The sequence below is a fragment of the Chaetodon auriga genome, chromosome 19, assembly GCF_051107435.1.
Source record: "Chaetodon auriga isolate fChaAug3 chromosome 19, fChaAug3.hap1, whole genome shotgun sequence".
NCBI lineage: Eukaryota > Metazoa > Chordata > Actinopteri > Chaetodontiformes > Chaetodontidae > Chaetodon > Chaetodon auriga.
This window is the reverse complement of record NC_135092.1, coordinates 21,597,394-21,614,954: the sequence shown is the minus strand read 5'-3', so window position 1 is coordinate 21,614,954 and position 17,561 is coordinate 21,597,394. Positions and strand designations below refer to the sequence as shown.

The 17,561-nt window shown below is 47.6% G+C and overlaps 1 protein-coding gene across 3 annotated transcripts; it reads left to right on the top strand.

Moving 5' to 3' along the window:
• The first annotated feature begins 486 nt into the window (after window positions 1–486).
• Window positions 487–17,559, top strand: LOC143337749 (ceramide transfer protein-like). Of its 3 annotated transcripts, none has more exons than XM_076757569.1 (17): window positions 487–1,176; window positions 2,356–2,490; window positions 8,514–8,630; window positions 11,279–11,386; window positions 11,551–11,689; window positions 12,483–12,566; window positions 12,851–13,008; window positions 13,414–13,506; window positions 13,598–13,684; window positions 13,775–13,867; window positions 13,996–14,067; window positions 14,914–15,009; window positions 15,109–15,241; window positions 15,337–15,407; window positions 15,500–15,628; window positions 15,731–15,860; window positions 16,035–17,559. In XM_076757569.1, the coding sequence occupies exons 1-17, from the start codon at window positions 1,066–1,068 to the stop codon at window positions 16,160–16,162; spliced, it is 1,884 nt and encodes a 627-aa protein (XP_076613684.1). In that variant the 5' UTR covers window positions 487–1,065; the 3' UTR covers window positions 16,163–17,559. The 3 variants fall into 3 exon arrangements, with proteins under 3 accessions (XP_076613684.1, XP_076613682.1, XP_076613683.1); XM_076757567.1 differs by lacking the exon at window positions 13,996–14,067 and adding an exon at window positions 8,787–8,852; XM_076757568.1 differs by lacking the exon at window positions 13,996–14,067.
• The last annotated feature ends 2 nt before the right edge of the window (window positions 17,560–17,561 follow it).

Below are 17,561 nucleotides of genomic sequence, written 5' to 3'. Positions count from 1 at the left end.
TCAGAGCCCTGTCTGAAGATCTGACTCTGCACATAGAGGAGAAGAAATCCAGTAATGTAACTGGGAAACCATGAAGTGCTCTAAATGAAATCAGTAAAATCTTAAAATCAGTTCTTAAACTTATTGGTAACCAGTGAAGATGGCGGGCCAACAGCTGATTTTTGACCCTGGGCCCACTGGCTATACCAATATTGGCCTTAAAGTTGAGCTGATTGTTTGTTTTGGTAGGAGAAGCACTGTAAAGATAAATAATTTGAGTCGTGGGGTTTCCCTCCAGTGTGTTAGAGCTGAATTAGGTTAATAGATGCACCTTCTGTAATCCGGAGCATCACGCTTGATGCACTTAGAGCTCCTGGTCTATTTTCCTGCACCTTTCAGTCTATTTTCAGGGCTCTAAACAGGAGGCGGAGCCAGGCGCCATATAAGGAGTGGTTTTGGTGACGTCACCAGGGCCAGCGCCCCTGCGCAGCACACAAGCTGGTACACGCGCTCACCCACCGAGAAGAAGCCCCAGACGTCAGTTGAACATGGCGTTGAGCTGGAGAGCTGTCACCGGTCTACAGAGGAAAACAACCGCCGCCGCGGCCGCAGCGCTTCTCTGAGAACCAGCGACAGGACTACCCGGGACCGCCGAAGCCTGCCTGAGCTCATTTATCTGCCTTTTTCCCCTTTTCTGCCACTTCTGTGCTCCAGCGAAGAAGCGGAGTTGACGGCTAACGTTAGCGAGCGTTTCCATGGACAGTTTGGCCACAGACTGTGTCAGCAGCCTCCTCAGCTAAACCAGGCTTTAACAGCGGTGGACGTACGCGGCGGGAGACGCTAGCTATCCATCCTGTCACGAGCTGCTGTTTGGGTTAACTCCTCCGCGTGCACTCAGACCGATTAGCCAGTCGATAATAACACAGCATGATTCAGTGAACTGTTGCTCCTCATTTGCTTGTCACTCCGGTCCAGACGGCTCAGTTCGTGCTGTCAGCTTACCTTCAACTCACCTGAGCGTCGTATGACAGATCTATATTGTTTTTATCCTCAGCCTGTACAGCGTTAGCTTAGGAAGCGTTAAGGATGTCAGATAACCAGAGCTGGAACTCCTCCGGTTCCGAGGAAGACATAGAGCCCAGAGAGGAGCCCGGGCATCTTGTTGGTGTCGCCGACCTGAGCGGAGTCCTCAGCAAGGTGAGTCACGTTTCCCTCCAGGTTCACCAACCTCGATCAATGTCACTGCCAAGCGCTCAGGGTAAAACTGTCAGGGAGGCGCCTGTCTACATTCCAGGGTTAAATGAGGTAATGTGGTAATGTTTACGACAAATCACGGCATGTCTGCTTCACGGGAGGTTTATCCAGAATCCTCTACCGTTTCCACACACAGGTAACTCACCGTGAAGCCGAAGGAAAAGCCCCTTTGCACACCGAGCAACATTAGCTCACTGATCCCCTGCTGTGGTACTGAGTGAGCCAAACGTGTGTAGCTGGTTCATGCCAGGCTCATACATGTGACACTGTGATACCTGTATGTTTTTTTATTTTACACCAGTATCCGGTGATCACATGGCCGTGGTACGTGTACAAGGTGTTTGTCCTGACCTTTAGGTTAATTTCAAAGGTTGAACAGGCCCACTGTGCCAGGTGTACTGTGACAACAACGTGGACTGAGTAAATGATGTTACGACAAATACTGCTTTGGCAAAAGTATGAGAGGTGCAGGAGAACATTTGCTGGGGTACAAGTACAAGTGAACTGAGCTGTGTCAATAAAAACACTGCAGACTGTCATTGATCTGTGTTTCTTCAGTAAACAGGCGGTTAAGTCTGCTGCTAGACTAAGTCCTGGTGACCCATTTGACCATATGCTTCTGCTCACTTCTGCGAGACTTTGTTTTGGACAAATTGACCACAGTTTTAATTACTTAAGATGCTGGCAAGCTCATGTGGTATTAATCTCACTGTACGCTGGTTGTCTGTAAACAGATTGCACGCTGACCCGCTAACCAAGCATATTGTGAGATTAAGCAGATCTGCAACCAGAAAAGCTCACCTGTTCCATCATACTAAGTCCGATACACGTCATAGGTCTTGTGAGGATTAATGAGTCCACACTTTCCAGAAAATCCCACCTGTCCTAACTCATTTTTCCCCACACCTGCTAGTAATGCTTGTGATATATTCAGTTACCAGAAAAATGCAGACTACTAGCGATCCAGTCCAGCAGGCCCTTAATAAGACTTTGTGTTGCTAGTATCATTGTACGTTAACACACAGTACATCTTAAATAAAGTGGTATCTTAAATGTCACGTCGTTGAGGTGTTTTTGACCCTCGACATACAAAAATATTAATAAAAACTCTTTATTTTTCAGTGGACAAATTACATCCATGGATGGCAGGACCGTTGGGTGGTCCTGAAGAACAACACGCTGAGCTACTACAAGTCTCAGGACGAGACGGAGTATGGCTGTCGGGGTTCCCTCTGCCTGAGCAAAGCTGTCATTACTGTGAGTACAGCCGAGGCTCTTCGCTCCAGAGCAGCGCTCTCACGCTCTGTTCAGTCTGACGTTTGTGCAATGGTGCCCCTTTCAAAATGTCTTACAAGAACGAACGCTGCTGTTTGTGTAAGAGGGCTGGATTTGCTAAGAGAGAGGAACCGTCACTCCTGCTGTAAACGGTAAAACTTAGTGTGACACACGTCCACTGCTGTTCACCCTGAGGGGACACTCTGTGAATGTTCACTTAGGCTGCAAACTGACCATGCGTCACTTCACCTCCACCTTCAGATGATTGTCTTTACAGCATGAGTTGGAATAGTTTGACCTTCCATTCAGAAAAGAAGTGATGCACCTTGTTGCTTATGAATGGAACAGATGACAGATGAGATACACTATAAAAGATGGATATTTGTAGTCTTAACCTTCTCCATGTATTGGCTCACTAGCTGTAATGCAAAGGGGCTGATGGGCGTCGTCTGATTCAGTCAGAGTTCACCTAGCTTTTGCCATATTCTCCTAAATCTTACACACCGGCCCTTTAATTCACGGAGGACAGACTCTGCCCCTCCCTGGATCCATGTGTGGGCTCAAAGTTCAGCTCTTTATCATGAGGAACTTTGCCCTGGAGTTTCTCAAACGTGGTCTTCAACTGCAGGTTGTAGCCTATTTTTACAAAGAACTCCTGATTATGTCTCAAGTTATGCTCGAGGCCAGCCGGCCTGTCAGGTGACTCTTCCAGTTTCAAAACAGCATGCTATGTGGTAACCCTTTACTTGAAACTTCATCATGAGACCAGTAATGCCGTGTCCCTGTGCGAGCTGCACACAGTACTGCTTATCAGGGGTTTAATAATATCCTCCTGCCCCACAGAGACACAGAGCTGCCACACTCTGTTAAGCATGGAGACAATAAACCCGTGTGTCAACAGTGTTTAATGCTGGACGTTCACACTGTTCACACCTTTCATCGTGTTTCAGTGGGAACGCAGGTCAGTCATTGACTGCAGCTCCGTCTGCGTCTCTCTCCAAACAGTAACAAGGGAAATGAATAAGTTACTGTTCCCAGGCAGCGTGAAGCAGGCTTTGCTATTAGCTGTATTTGTTCAGCTTCCTCCATTCGCAGCCCGTGTAAATATTAACCTCCACGCGGAGCTCCGCCGTAGTCCTCTCTCATTCCAGCTGGAAATCTGCCTCGCATAAATAATGGAGTCATAGCTGACGATGGTCATGCACAGACAGTTCTTGCCTTCTTTGAGCATAAATATCTTTTCCTGTATTTCTCTCTCTGACTGTTATTTCTCCTCGTGGCTCTCATGTTAGCTCTTTGAAGCAGATGCACCATGACGCAGTATCTCCTCAGGTGTAAGACTCGTGATGTGTCCAGGTGTTTTTTTTGTTTTAGTTGATTGTTTGTACTTAAATTTTTGTTTCGTGGCATCCTGCTTAAATTCTCACATTTGTGAAGCTGCAACAGGCAACTGTTTGGCATTTCGGCTTAAAAAATGCCGATTATTAGATCATCAAGACAGTTTCCAATTCCTGTTATGTCATTTATTTATTAATGGACTAATCATCGCAGCTCTGGTGTGCATACGAGGAGAATGTGCATTTAGTTTAGAGGAATGTCTGTAGTCGAAGTTGCGCTATGAGTCATTGACAGATTTCAGGGCGGGCACTGAAGCTGAGAAAGTTTGGTAGACCTGTAAGATAACACGCATTGAAAACAACCACAGCGAGTCCTCAGAAGCATTTCTGATAAGAGTTAATCGACACAGTATCATAACCCATGATAGGAATGAGCTGAAGGTCACTCCTGCAGCTCCTGCTAACTCAGTAGCTAGTTTCAATCATACCAAACCCGAGCATCGTTAGTGGGTGGGACACGTAATATATAAGCCCAGCTTAAGATTTATAGTGCAGTCATAAACCACTGAAAACACCATCTTGTTTGATACGGTCTCAGCTAAAACTGGACACTGTAGGCTTTGCAGAGGGAGTCTTCTTTGCAGAGCTGCTGTAGTTTATTGAATTATACACCGTTCATTTCATTAGGTCCACCTCCTGTCTGCACAGTAGTGTGGGTACGTCACAAGCACGCTCATATCTCTGAGTTAAGCCGTGCACAGAGAAGCAGCGTTACATCAGCGTTAGCGTCGGGCGTGTTTGAACAGTAAATTTAAAGTAAAAAACGGTAAGTCGTCGTAGTAAGTATTGGATTGAAACTCTAACAGGCTCATGTTGAAACACAGCTGTAGCATTGGCTAACGTTAACCATTTATCTCCTTATGTTTTGTACATGCTCGCCACAAAGTGCGGCGTCACACGTGAGGCACGCAGCGGCTTCACAATGTCACATTGAACAACAGCAACAAGCTTCCAGCTTGTTTGTCCACGGTTATTAATTCACGAATGACCGAATTAATGTCATTAATGAAGCTTCTGCCTGTTACTCACTTTGAAGAACTTGAGGCTGGAATCCTTCTCTGTAGCTTTGTAGTATTTTTGGAATTACTAAAGGACTTCCTGGTAGCAGTGCTTCGTACCCTCCAGGATGCATTAGCTCCAGATTTAGATCCCTCTCTGGAGGCCAGCTATCGACCACATAAGAACGTTGCCCTTCTTGTTCCTCTGTTGCACATCAAAGGCAGAATTATGTAGGAGTACTCTGACTTAAATATCAATGAACGTTCAGTGGATATATTGAAAGTGGTACCGCGGCTGACACGGAAAACCATCAGACTCCCTGTGGACAGGTGACGTGGACGTGGACTGTGTTGTCATGCTATCCCAAGTTGTGGGTTCATGTGATTATCTGTTGGTGCAAATGTGCCTCCAGAACTGCTTCTGCAGCCGTGCTCACAAAGGCTGCTAACTCCCATCACCGTTTTTAGATCCGTGGTCAGTTAATACGAGCACACTGGCCTACTTGTAGCTCCTTCTCTCACTGGAATCGGCCAGTCGTGCAGACTGGTTGTGTCACAGTTTTGTGCCGGATTATTTTGAGTTCTTCAAGGTTCTGGTTGCGATGATGATGTGGCCTTTTCCACAGAATATGCGTCTCCGTGAGCCACACGAGGGGATTACAGAGAAAGAGAGACTAAAGTGGACGTGGAATAGGTCACTCCCACTGACGTCAGGCTCTGTGGAAACTGCAAAGTGTCTTCAGTCAGGAAATGAGAGTCTTCCTCGCAGCATGTAACTTCCTGTACGTTGGGGGTCATCGGGGGGGTCAAGAACCACACGCCCCTGTGTGTGAGTGTGTGTGTTGGTATCAGTGATGAATGTTGCTGACTGTCACCTTTGTTCATTTAGCCTTCCCTTTCCCTGTGTTTCCTCCTGACCGCTCGGTGAGTCACTGTTTCCTGCACTCACAGGGTGTCCAGACTCTCCAGAAAGATGTTCCTGGCGTCAGGCCTTCAGTAGTAATGTTGAAGGAACAAGAACCTATATTTGTCTGACTCTCCTCTGCAGAAAGCATAATTATGATGTTTAAATTTGCACAAACGAGTCACGTGACTCAGTGAGGTCTGGTGCAGCGGGGGTTCTGGTGTTTTCATTGGTGTCAGTCCTGCTTTTTTTTTTGTTTTGTTTTGTTTTTAGGTTGTGAAAATCACAAGCTGTTTTAAAGGGAGCTCCCATCCATCCAGTGCTGTGACTGCTAACACGTACGCCAGCTCGGGAGGGCTGGAAGGGAGAGCACAGACCGGAGTCTGTTTGAAGCCCAGTAGGAAGTTTATGTTCGAAGAGAATAGAGACAGAATAAAGTGATTTTGTCATTCGGTGATTTTGGCCTTCATATCATGTTCAAAACAATGATTTCATGAAATTTAATTTCTCCCCCTCCTGTCCAGTTGTAAGACCGGACAGTTGACAATCATCCAAAGCAAACAAAAGACACAGACGAGCCCAACAATCACCGACTCTGACACCGATGATCTGAATGTGAGATATGATTATGGTTGATTCCTGCACGTACTAAGCAACAAAAATCCTCTAGTTTCTCGCATAGACAGACTCACAAACTAAACTCTCCACAGAGCTTTTTTTTCTTCGTCTGCTCGCCTTTCACGCAGGGCGAGATCGTCACCGGCATGTCGTGTTATCTTGTAAAGGGGAAAGCTGCCGCCATGACCTTCGTGTGATGGATTTTTATTTACTGTAGCCTCGCATCCCAGTGACCTTCTCAGACCCAGTGCAGGCTTTCATTCAACCCTGCTTACCAGTCAGTACACCCATGACCCTCCAGTCCAGAGGTGATCAAGAGGAACCCACTTTCTCACTTTCAGAGCAACCAGACGAAGTCCCAGCTGCCAGCCAACGCTGTGCGAGCTGTGTGCAGGAACACTCCAGGTCCTCTGTCATTATATTCCCTCCCTCTTCTACGGTTGTGTTGACTTTGTGTTTGTTTACGTGTCTCTGAGTATTTAATCTGATGACCTTTGCAGATCTGAGCAGTGGTTAAAGTCCAGTCAGCAGGCTGTCGAGGTTGCATTTTGAAGTGGTGGGTTAAAGAGAGAAAGAGGCTGTCGATGCTGTCCGCCGGTCTTTTGTCTTCCTCATAACAAATGGAGGTTTAAAGAAGTGTCGCTCTTTCCTTCCTCGTTCGTGCTTCCTCTTTTTGTTCGTCTCTGACGCCGCTGCTGATCTTACGCTGCCGCTGCTCATAACTTTTAAATGAGCATCTGATTTGGGAAGCGTTCAGCGTTCAGCCTCATGTGGTGCATTATTGACAAAGAGCATCTGGTCTTGGCTTCGGTGCCGTCCAGGTGTCGAGCAACTCACACTCCTCCGGTGAAACCTCCCTAAAGACACCATAGTGGGCCTTTTATTACTCCGCCAGCTCACTGAGGTAATACAGTCTTCAGTGGTGGTTTCGGATATTAGATTGTGAGCTTGCAGTTGTTAATGATCGTATGAGCCTGTTTCTTTATAGCTTGTTTTAGTGAATATATGTTTTATATTGTATAGATGAAATAGAGTTGTCAGGAATAATCAATAGAGTATAATTATAACACTGATTCACTAACCCAAACAATCGATACGTTCATTCATTAAACTAACGCTTCATTTGTTCATTGCAGTCACTAACTCTGAACGTGCTGATGAGCGGCCGCAGCGGGTCGTGCAGCGCCGACCACCCTCCATAGCAGAGGATCGCACTTACTGTGCATTACTAGTGTGCTAAGACAGGGATCCCAGATGTGCTTATTGTGTTGTGGCCAACACAGGAATGCAGAGGCCTCTTCTCTCATATGGTTTCTCTTTTGCTTCCAGTTTAACTGCTCATTCCTTCTTTCCGAGTCCTTAGTCCTTCTCAACCTGTGTCCTCAACCACACTCGAGCAGAGCAGACTGTGTATCGGCCTGTTCGTTCACCTCACCTTGAGAGTGATTAAGCATCAGGACACGCTGTAGAAGTGTCCCCTCAGAAGGCCTGATGCATTTGGTAAATCCCCCACAGCTGAATACCACTGCTGCAGCCGTTTTCCAGAGCTGACAGTACACTGGAGGGCTATTAGGAACATGCTCCATCCTGCAAGTTGCCTTAAAAGGCCACTTATCTGCCACTTCTCATCCCATGGGACGGTGTCTAAAGTGCCTCTGGTACACTCTTCTTTGGCCTTTGTCTCTGTGAGATCCTGCATATACAGCAGATAGACCTACGCTGTACAGACTCCTCTGCTATCACTGTGGCTTTGTGTTTCTAACTGTCAAAGCCTTCTCAGGAACAGATTGTCGCCCACTCCGTAACGCACAGGCGAGAGATTAGCAGTTTGCCATTTCACTGCCGTTTTAACAGCTATTTACACGGATGGCCACCTCACTCACGCTCACGCTCTTCCTGAGCAGGAAAGAGATTTGCGTTTCCTCTCGCTATGAAAAGAACATGACAGCAAAGTTAGAAATGTATGACATCATTACAGCAGGTATCAAGCCAGCTGGGTTCCCATAACAGGGCTCATTTCATGGCATCCTCCAGTATCTGACCAAGCTAACGTCTGTCCTGTGTCCTCTCTCTGCGTTTCTTTTTTAGCCTCATGAGTTTGATGAGTGCCGGCTGGACATAAGCGTAAACGACAGCGTGTGGTACCTGAGGGCACAAGACCCAGAGCACAGACACCAGTGGATAGACTCCATTGAGCTGCACAGGGTAAGTCCTGCACACTCTCACACAGCAGACAATGAACTGCTCACAAAAGAAACCAAATCCCCGTCACATTTGCAGCAAATACGATTAATCTAATGCAAGGTTGGATTTGTGAATTAGCATGTGTTGATTGTGTGCATGTGTGTGTGTTTCTATCAGAGTATCAGAGAGGGGAGGAGAGAGAAGGGAGGAGTCCAGGGAACAATAATCATCCCTCCACCACTGGTGCGTTTGTTAGAGAGTCTGTAGGACTGTAGGACTTGTCAGTACGCTGTAGTAGCAAGTGTGTGTTTGTGTTAGCTTGTGTGGCTGTGTTTGTTTAGTGCGTACAGGCGTGTGTGCAGCGTGGATAGTCCCATCCTCGATGGTTCGCTGTCGCTACATGGCACTTTGAACAGGAGGCACGCTTAGCTGAAAGTTATTTTAACCTTGGACTAACAGTTGGCTCAGGGTTAGGCTAATCCACACGGCTAACTCTGAAAAGGCTTCGACCTGCTTTGAAACACACAGAAACAGATGGCTAGCAACCCTCTTTAATGATTTTCCGGGGACAGCGCTGAAACCACAGCAAATTCACCACAGCAAATTCCTCGTATGTGTAGAAGCGTACTTGGCAATAAAGCTTTTCTGATTCTGATTCTGATTCTGATTCTGATTCTGATTCTCTGATTCTGAAACGTGGAGGTTAATCTGACCTGGGGGAGAGTCCGTTCGCCGTTAGCAACTACGGTCGCTTGCCTAAAATATCCGAACAATGTGAATTAACGCCGTGCTGAAATACACTTAAAGTTCCGCCTTTGAAGTGCTGTGTGAAGGCCGTGTAGTAGAAGCAGCGGCCATTATTCATCCTAGACAGAGAGGAAATATAAAACGTGATTTCTGAGTGCGCAACATCAACAAAATGCTTTTATTATTTAAGCCTGAATCTAAGGCGGACAGTCCAGAGAGGAGCCACAGCTGTGAGTCAGTGACAGGAGGAGCAGGCAGTCGCCACACCTTCAGCCAGAAAGCATGCGTGCGCGCTCGTGGTCCATACTTTGGGAAATCCCCCCTCTTCCCTCCTCACCTCAGCACCGGGGGAGCCACCGTGACTCACCCCGAGCCGGGGTCTTTTGCTCGTACATGCGCTCACGCCGGCCCACCGCCACACCCACAATGAGTCACCGCTGAAAACTCTTCTTCCTAGAAGGCCCCGCTTCCTCTTCTTACCCACATTACTCACAGCACTCAGCAGCCCTGCATCTCCAGGGAGACACAAAACACCACAGCTAACACTTCAGTCCTCCTCCAGTTTGACACGGCGAAGCATCTTAACGTGAAAACAACTCTGGTTTCTAGGATGCATCTGTGTGTTTGGCTTGCTGTGTGTTGTAGGTGTGCTGTGACAACCAGCAGTGTGAGGTTAGCACCGATGACAGTTTGAGCATCTGCCTCGCCACTTTTAACACCTCCAAAAACATCTTTATGACTCGGAGTCGTGTGGTTCTCCTCTCCTCTTCATCAGCACCAGGCGTTAAGTCTCCACAGTTTAAGTGTGTGTGTGCAGAGGCGTCAATAACCGACACATTAACACACACACACACACACACACACACACACACACACACACACACGCTCAGTCCAGCAGTGTTTTCTGTGCTGCATTAAGGACACGTGTGTGTGTGTCAGTGTTTTTACCGTACAGCTGAGACCGTCTGTTTTATTTCCTATTATCTGATTTTTATCAGGTTGTACAGCTGCATCAAAACCTCTGCTTGCATGGGTTTTTTTCCACTATCACACAGATAAAAGGGCCCTCATGCAAACCGTCAGATAGTGCTATCTGTCAGCGGGGTAGCAGTATCTTGGCTAAAGGGCAAGCAGCACTGACTGAAGCCCATGTGAAGGCAGGCACAGTTACTTCTGGTCGTTGACCGACAGTTACCCCGGGCTCTTACCAATGCCAGTCACGTGCATGCACACGTCCTGCCCTCTGGTGGCTGAAATGGGAAGCGTCTCTTAAAGGGAAAGGTCTCTGTTTCGTTTCTGCCACTGCTTGTGTGTGAACCTTTCCTCTCTGCTGTCACCAACCATCTATTTTGGGTTCCAGGCTGTTATGCAAGAGCGAAGGGGAACCAGTCAGGTTTACAGGAAGTCAGCTGTGTTGCCATAGTCACTGAATGTGTGTCATGGAGCTCACGCCGTCCTGCCCAAATGTGTCTGTACAACATTAAGAAAGCACTATGAAGGCTTTCCTGCAACCTTGTGTTCATGATTAGTCATCATGGCTCATTTGTAATGTACAAGCGAAGAGAACAGGATTTTTAATTAGACAGTGATGCGCTGGTTAAAACATTGGACTAAACCTGCGTGAAAGCAGCATTTTGGATGTCTGATGCTTGGTGTGCATGAGATGGAGTCCTGCTTTGGTGAAGCTGAAGACGCCTCAGATCAGATGGATGTTGGAACAGAGGTGACTGAAGTTTTAGTGAAGGACATGTTGTGTTTGAGCTTTCGTGTCTCTGGGTTCGTTTGCTGCGTCAGTCTGGGTTTTGAGTCGAGCTCTTTTTGTCGTGCATGGCCTTTTGTTGTCATCAAATCTCTCTTGATTAAGGCTGCTTTGCGACAGCATCACTAACTGTTCTTCCTCACACCTGTGGGCTTGTTCATAGGCCGATTCTGGATATGGCTCAGAGTCCAGTCTGCGGAGACACGGCTCCATGCTGTCTCTCACGTCGGCCACCAGCGGCTACTCTGCCACCTCCACGTCCTCCTTCAAGGTGAGTTTTCTGGGAAATGTTTGGCTCAGGAGGTCTTTGCCTTCAATGTTTTATCTGCACACATTATCAGGTGTTGTAGGCACACACTGCAGTGATTGCACTGGTCTGAGGAAACGCCGTGCAAACAAAGGGGTAATCGCTGTGTTTCTTTGTTGTTTCTTCAGAAGGGTCACAGACTGAGAGAGAAGCTGGCGGAGATGGAGACCTTCAGAGACATCCTGTGCAGGCAGGTGGACACGCTTCAGAAGTACTTCGATGGCTGTGCAGACGCCGTGTCTAAGGATGAGCTGCAGAGGGACAAAAGTAAGACGCACACACACACACACACCTACACTCCCTTTAACCGAGCGATGTTTGTGATTTTAGGTGTTACATTTGTTTTTGGAGCGTTCCACAACAGCAGATATTTACAAAAATCAGTGAAGCTGATGGGGAAAACCATTAAATCTATTGGCTGTTTTCAGTTGAGTTTATGTCAAATTAATTGATTAATTGATTGATGTCTTACACTGGCCCAACCTTTTCTGGAGTCAGGGTTGTTTGTTTCTGACATATCTTCAGTTTGAGTTTTCCGTATTCTGTATAGATGATGAAATATTTGGAGTTTATAGAAACATGTATTGAATCTTGTATGGAATGTGTGTGTGTGTGTGTGTGTGTGTGTGTGTGTGCGTGTGTGTGTGTGTGTGTGTGCGTGCGCGCGCTGTGAGTCAGAAAGCAGTCATTCTGCAGCCCCCTCACCCTCAGCCCGTCTTGGCTGGCTGACCGTGTGCTCATGGCCGCCTGCTCCGGGCGCCTGTGGATGACCACAGTGAATGAAGCCCTGCTTTTGTTCTCCTCACCTCCCTCTCTCTGCTCCTGGCTCTCTCTCCTCTTCCTCTCTCACCCTCTGTTCATTCTAAAGATGAAACCAGACCATTGTCATGTTGTCCAGCACAGCAGCGTTCTGTCAGTCTGATGGTTTGCTCCGCCGTGAATGGGCCGTGAGGCGCTGGCCTGCCTTGGAGCCCTGGATGGTTGTCGGGAGTGTGTGGCAGCTACCTGTTCGGTGCTTTTGTGTTTGTCTTCCCTCCACTGAAACGTTGTGTTTTTTCAGTTGTGGAGGACGATGAGGATGACTTCCCCAACACCCGGACAGATGGAGAGTTTGTGCACAACAACAATGGCAGCAAAGAAAAATGTGAGTAATGCAGACTCCTCCTGAAATCTATTTTTTTCTATAATATTAAATAAGCAACATCATCATGCTTAATGATTTATTTAATGAGAGTTTAAACTGCTTCGTTAAGCATCCACAGTGGCATCACATCATGGTTCAAGTACTGCTAAATCTTGGTGCTTAGAAGTGTGAGACGACACCTTTTAGGAACAGACGGAAACAAAATCCAGGAGTTTCAGCCGAAGTCACGAGCCATCGGTCCGTTTGTTACAAGCAGCATTTGTTCGTGCTCCTCTTCTGTGCAGTGTTCCAGTCCTCCAGTCCCAAGGAAATCAATGGCATAGACTTTAAGGGCGAGGCCATCACATTCAAGGCCACCACAGCCGGGATCCTGGCCACTCTGTCCCACTGCATCGATCTCATGGTGAAGAGAGAGGACAGCTGGCAAAAGAGACTGGACAAGGTGTGTAACGTGCAGTCATGTGACCTTGAATCCAGGTGGAGGGCAGGAAGTGAAAACTGCAACGGGCGAGATGGAGGAGAGCTCTCACTGCGCTAGTTTAGATGAAGTTAAACGAGAAGGTATAAACAGAAAATCAGGACGTCTGGACAGTTTTATTGTCCTGCGTATGAACTTAGCAGCAGACGTTCACCACTTCCTGCCCTCCATCTGCAGTTCACACCACAGCAAGAGTGACGTGACATCATCTGCACTAGTTTCTCAGACCGCAGTGACTGTCCTCATTTATCTACAGCAGAGAAGTAGACACTGGCAAAGAAAGAGAGACAGAGAAAGTTAGCATAGCAGTTAGCATACATATGTTTCAACTTCCTGACCGCAATGAAGATTGTGGGTTTGTGCTTGTAGGAGATGGAGAAGAGGCGGAGAATAGAGGAGGGTTATAAGTCAGCCCTCAATGAGCTGAAGAAGAAGTCTCACTTCGGAGGTCCAGACTATGAGGTGAAGTCATAACATTCCTCCGTGAAGCAGCATGAACTCTGGGATGCGTAAGAACCTTTGCAGTAACGTTTTCTCTCCACTTTCCTGGCAGGAGGGTCCAAACAGCCTCATTAATGAGGACGAGTTTTTCGACGCGGTGGAAGCTGCTCTCGACAGGCAGGACAAGATAGAAGAACAGGTGAGCAGAAGAAGAAGGGACGCTTCGAAGGCAGAGACATGGAGTTCTTCTTCTCACACTGTTGACTGACGTCTGTTTGTTTGTGTCCAGTCTCAAACCGAGAAGACAAGGATACAGAGATCCAGCCCGCCCCCCCCAGGAGACGTCTATTCCACCACTGGCACTCACAGATTCTCTGACAAGGTTGTCCAACCACTTACAAGCTCCGCCCATCATTCCTCCTGCCCCACCTCCTTTCTTTCCCTTTCTCATCTCTCATCCTGTAACTCTATGTCTTCCTCTCCATCATCCCTCGGTCATCACACCTGTAGCCTCATAGTCAGTCCTCCCCTGCTCTGATAGTCATGGCACCGCCCCACGACGTCCACAGATTCAGCACAGAGGTAACTCATGCTAAGGCTTAGCCAGTCAACCCCCCCCCCCCACCACCACCCCACTTAACACCATGTTTGCACCATCCTCAGTAACTAAAACACAAACGCAAGAGCCTTTACCTCCCCGCCGCAGCACGATGCATGAGCTCCCATTGAAGTGTGTGTGACAGAGTAATTGTCAGTGTTTAACGTTCTGCTTGGTGCGTCGAAGCGTTTTAATTTTATGTCAAGTGTTAATTTTGGCACCTGGTTTTGAGTCATTTCAGTCAAATACCTGCCATGAAGCCGATGTTTTAGTCTGATTTTCAGCAGTGAACTTTTAGTCTCACTGTGTTCATGCAGTGACGTGTCCAGTTAACATGGTTACAGGACAAAGTTTACCTGTTTATACCTGTTTGAGCACACAGTGATCGTGTCGCTCAGCAGCAGACTCAGACTGAGTGTTTGAGCGGAGCAGCCGGCTCCCTCTGCGTGGTGGTTTCCTGCTGGTTTTCTCGGCTGCTTTGTTGTCGTCTGTGGTCTAACTTCACTCGAATCGTTGGGGTTTGTAATTCTCTGGCCTTCCAAGAAGCGCCGACGTTGACACACATTACTGGCAGAGACGTGGCGTCGCTGAAATACGAGATGTTTGTTAGTGCAACAGATGGAGCAGCTAATCAGCATCTGAAGAAGAAGAAGCTGTTTTTGTTTTTAACGCTGAGTGATTCAGTCGATCACGATCGATCACTTCATCATTGATCCATCTCTCACTTTAACACCTTTCACTGATTCTCCGCTGATGTCTGAGGACCTTTTCAAGTTGTCATCACACAGTCCACATCACGTCCTCCGTCTGTCCCCGGCCCTGTGTTGCAGGTGGAGGAGATGGTGCACAATCACATGACCTACTCCCTGCAGGATGTTGGTGGAGATGCCAACTGGCAGCTGGTGGTAGAGGAGGGAGAAATGAAGGTACGAGGAGGATTTTTAAAAAGGAGTTTGTCTGGACTCTGGACATGTGCACACCTGTGATGATGAGGTGATCTCACTCCTGTTTGTCATGGTGTGCAGGTGTACAGGAGGGAGGTGGAAGAAAACGGGATCGTTTTGGACCCGCTGAAGGCGACCCACTCCGTGAAGGGCGTCACTGGTCACGAGGTCTGCCACTACTTTTGGGACACTGCCTACCGCAACGACTGGGAGAGTACGTCTTTACTGGACATCAGTGCCAGTTTGACACAAGTTCTTATGGTTGCGACAGCTTCGTTGTAACGCGCCCTCGTTCTCTGCCTCTTTCAGCCACCATCGAAAACTTCAACGTCCTGGAGACGCTGTCGGACAACGCAGTAATCGTTTATCAGACGCACAAGGTAAGAGCTCCAAAAAAAAACCAATGTGTCCACCTGACGGACGGTGAATGTGCCTGCTTTGAATCTCCTTTTGTCTGTGATGTCACGTTCAGAGGGTGTGGCCTGCGTCTCAGAGGGACGTCCTCTACCTGTCTGCCATGAGGAAGATCTTGGCCAACAATGAGAATGACCCAGACACCTGGCTGGTCTGCAACTTCTCTGTGGACCACGACGACGCACAGGTGAGCCGGTCCGGTCCGGTCTGGTCTGGTCCAGACGCCATGTGAGGGATGTGTTGACAACCTGAATGATAATCACGCTGCTCCCTTTGATTCGTCCCACAGCCGTCCAGCAGGTGCGTCCGTGCCAAAATTAACATCGCCATGATCTGCCAGACCCTGGTCAGCCCACCAGAGGGAGACAAAGAGATAAGCAGAGACAACATCCTGTGTAAAATCACCTACGTCGCCAATGGTGGGTGTCCTTTTATGTCTCTGGCTCCAAGCTGACCGCTGCAGGTCTTAAAAGTCTGACAAAGCACTGAGTTTAGTTTCTTCAAAAAAGAAGAAGAAGTGTGCAGCACCTTTCAGAACGAAGAACAGCATTGTCCTCCTCGCTGACGTCTGTCCTGTGTTTGTGTGTGTGCAGTGAACCCTGGAGGCTGGGCGCCGGCCTCCGTGCTCAGGGCCGTGGCAAAGAGGGAGTACCCCAAGTTCCTGAAGCGCTTCACCTCCTACGTCCAGGAGAAAACTGCCAGCAAACCCATCTTATTCTGAGGCTCACAGGTAGCTCCGGGGTCGCGATGGCGCCCCCTGGTGGCTGCATTCAAACACCTGTGAGACAACCTTCGACCTCTGGGAGACACTCGTAGTTTATCAGAATCACTGCAGGAGAACTTCCTATTGATTCCGCCCCGAATTGATAAAATACTGAATATTGTCAGATTATTTTGAGTGTTTTTATAAAAATACAGACAGCCGTTCGTCCCTCCATCAAAGCTCCATCCATCTTTCCTGCTCAGAGGACTGACCGACACGTCCACACGTCCGCTCGTGTCTCCTTTCTTACAGATATATTAATATATAAATGTATGTATGTTCTATAAGAGCTTTGTAAAAAGATCTTTGCTAATACTGATTTCAGTTTTCAGCTCCTCTTCGTATTTTTTTCGTAACTAGTCATTTCCAAGCTTTCTTTTTAATCTGCCAATTTTGGATTGATTGATTTGAGCTGTGTTAAGTCCAGAGGGCTGTCGTCAAGCCATGACCCCGCTGATGTAAACTTGACCTCCCTGACTCCGTCCCTCTCATGAAATCACCTCCGGTTGGTGCTGATGGAGCGACAGTTGACGGGAGTTTGTCGTAGGTTTGATGTATGTTTCTCGCTTGGCTTTCCGGTCGTGTCGTCGTACAATGCTGAAGTGTCATCACGCGTTTTGAATGTTGTAAATAGTCGCCAAGATTTCTCTGAAGGTCGTTTTAGCGAGCGAGTCGAGCCCAGATGCCTTAGTGTTCCAAACTGTAGATAGAGATGCGATAAAGGGCGCCGTCAGCGCACCTGTGACAGCACTAGAGAAGTGCCTCATGGCTACAATCCCCACAGCGAGTTCTGCTCCCCCTGAGGACTTCAAATCTGATAAATAAACCAGGCAACATTTCATTTGTTTGTTTTCCCACCGAGGGCAGCAGGATACTTTTCCAAGTTCTAGTATTAGAAAGATTACACCTTTTATTTCCTAAAATCCTAACTGGAGTTTGCAGTTTTACAGCTGACACACGATGAAGTGGAACCATCACAAAGCTCTGTTGAAGAAGTTCTCATCACCAAGTGAAGCGTCTGCACTTCTGCCGACCTTTCGTCTTGTACTTCCAGCACAAACTGTGTCGTCTCGGCTCTTTGATGGAAGAGTTTTCTCAGTCTCCTCTTTGATTTGAGAGCTTCTAGCAGAATGATGGATGAGCGCAGACGAGAGTCCGACTGTCAGCTCGGTGGAAAGACGCCGAGCTGAACCTCACGTTTCTAACATGAGCTGTTAAAGACTGAATGTAATTAGAAAAACGGTTTTGTAAATAATCTGTTCATACTAACGCTGTGGGATCAACTTACAAACGTACTGTGACGGCATCGCACTTCTGACCTGTTTTAAAAGTGAAATAAATAAAGTTTATCCTCAGT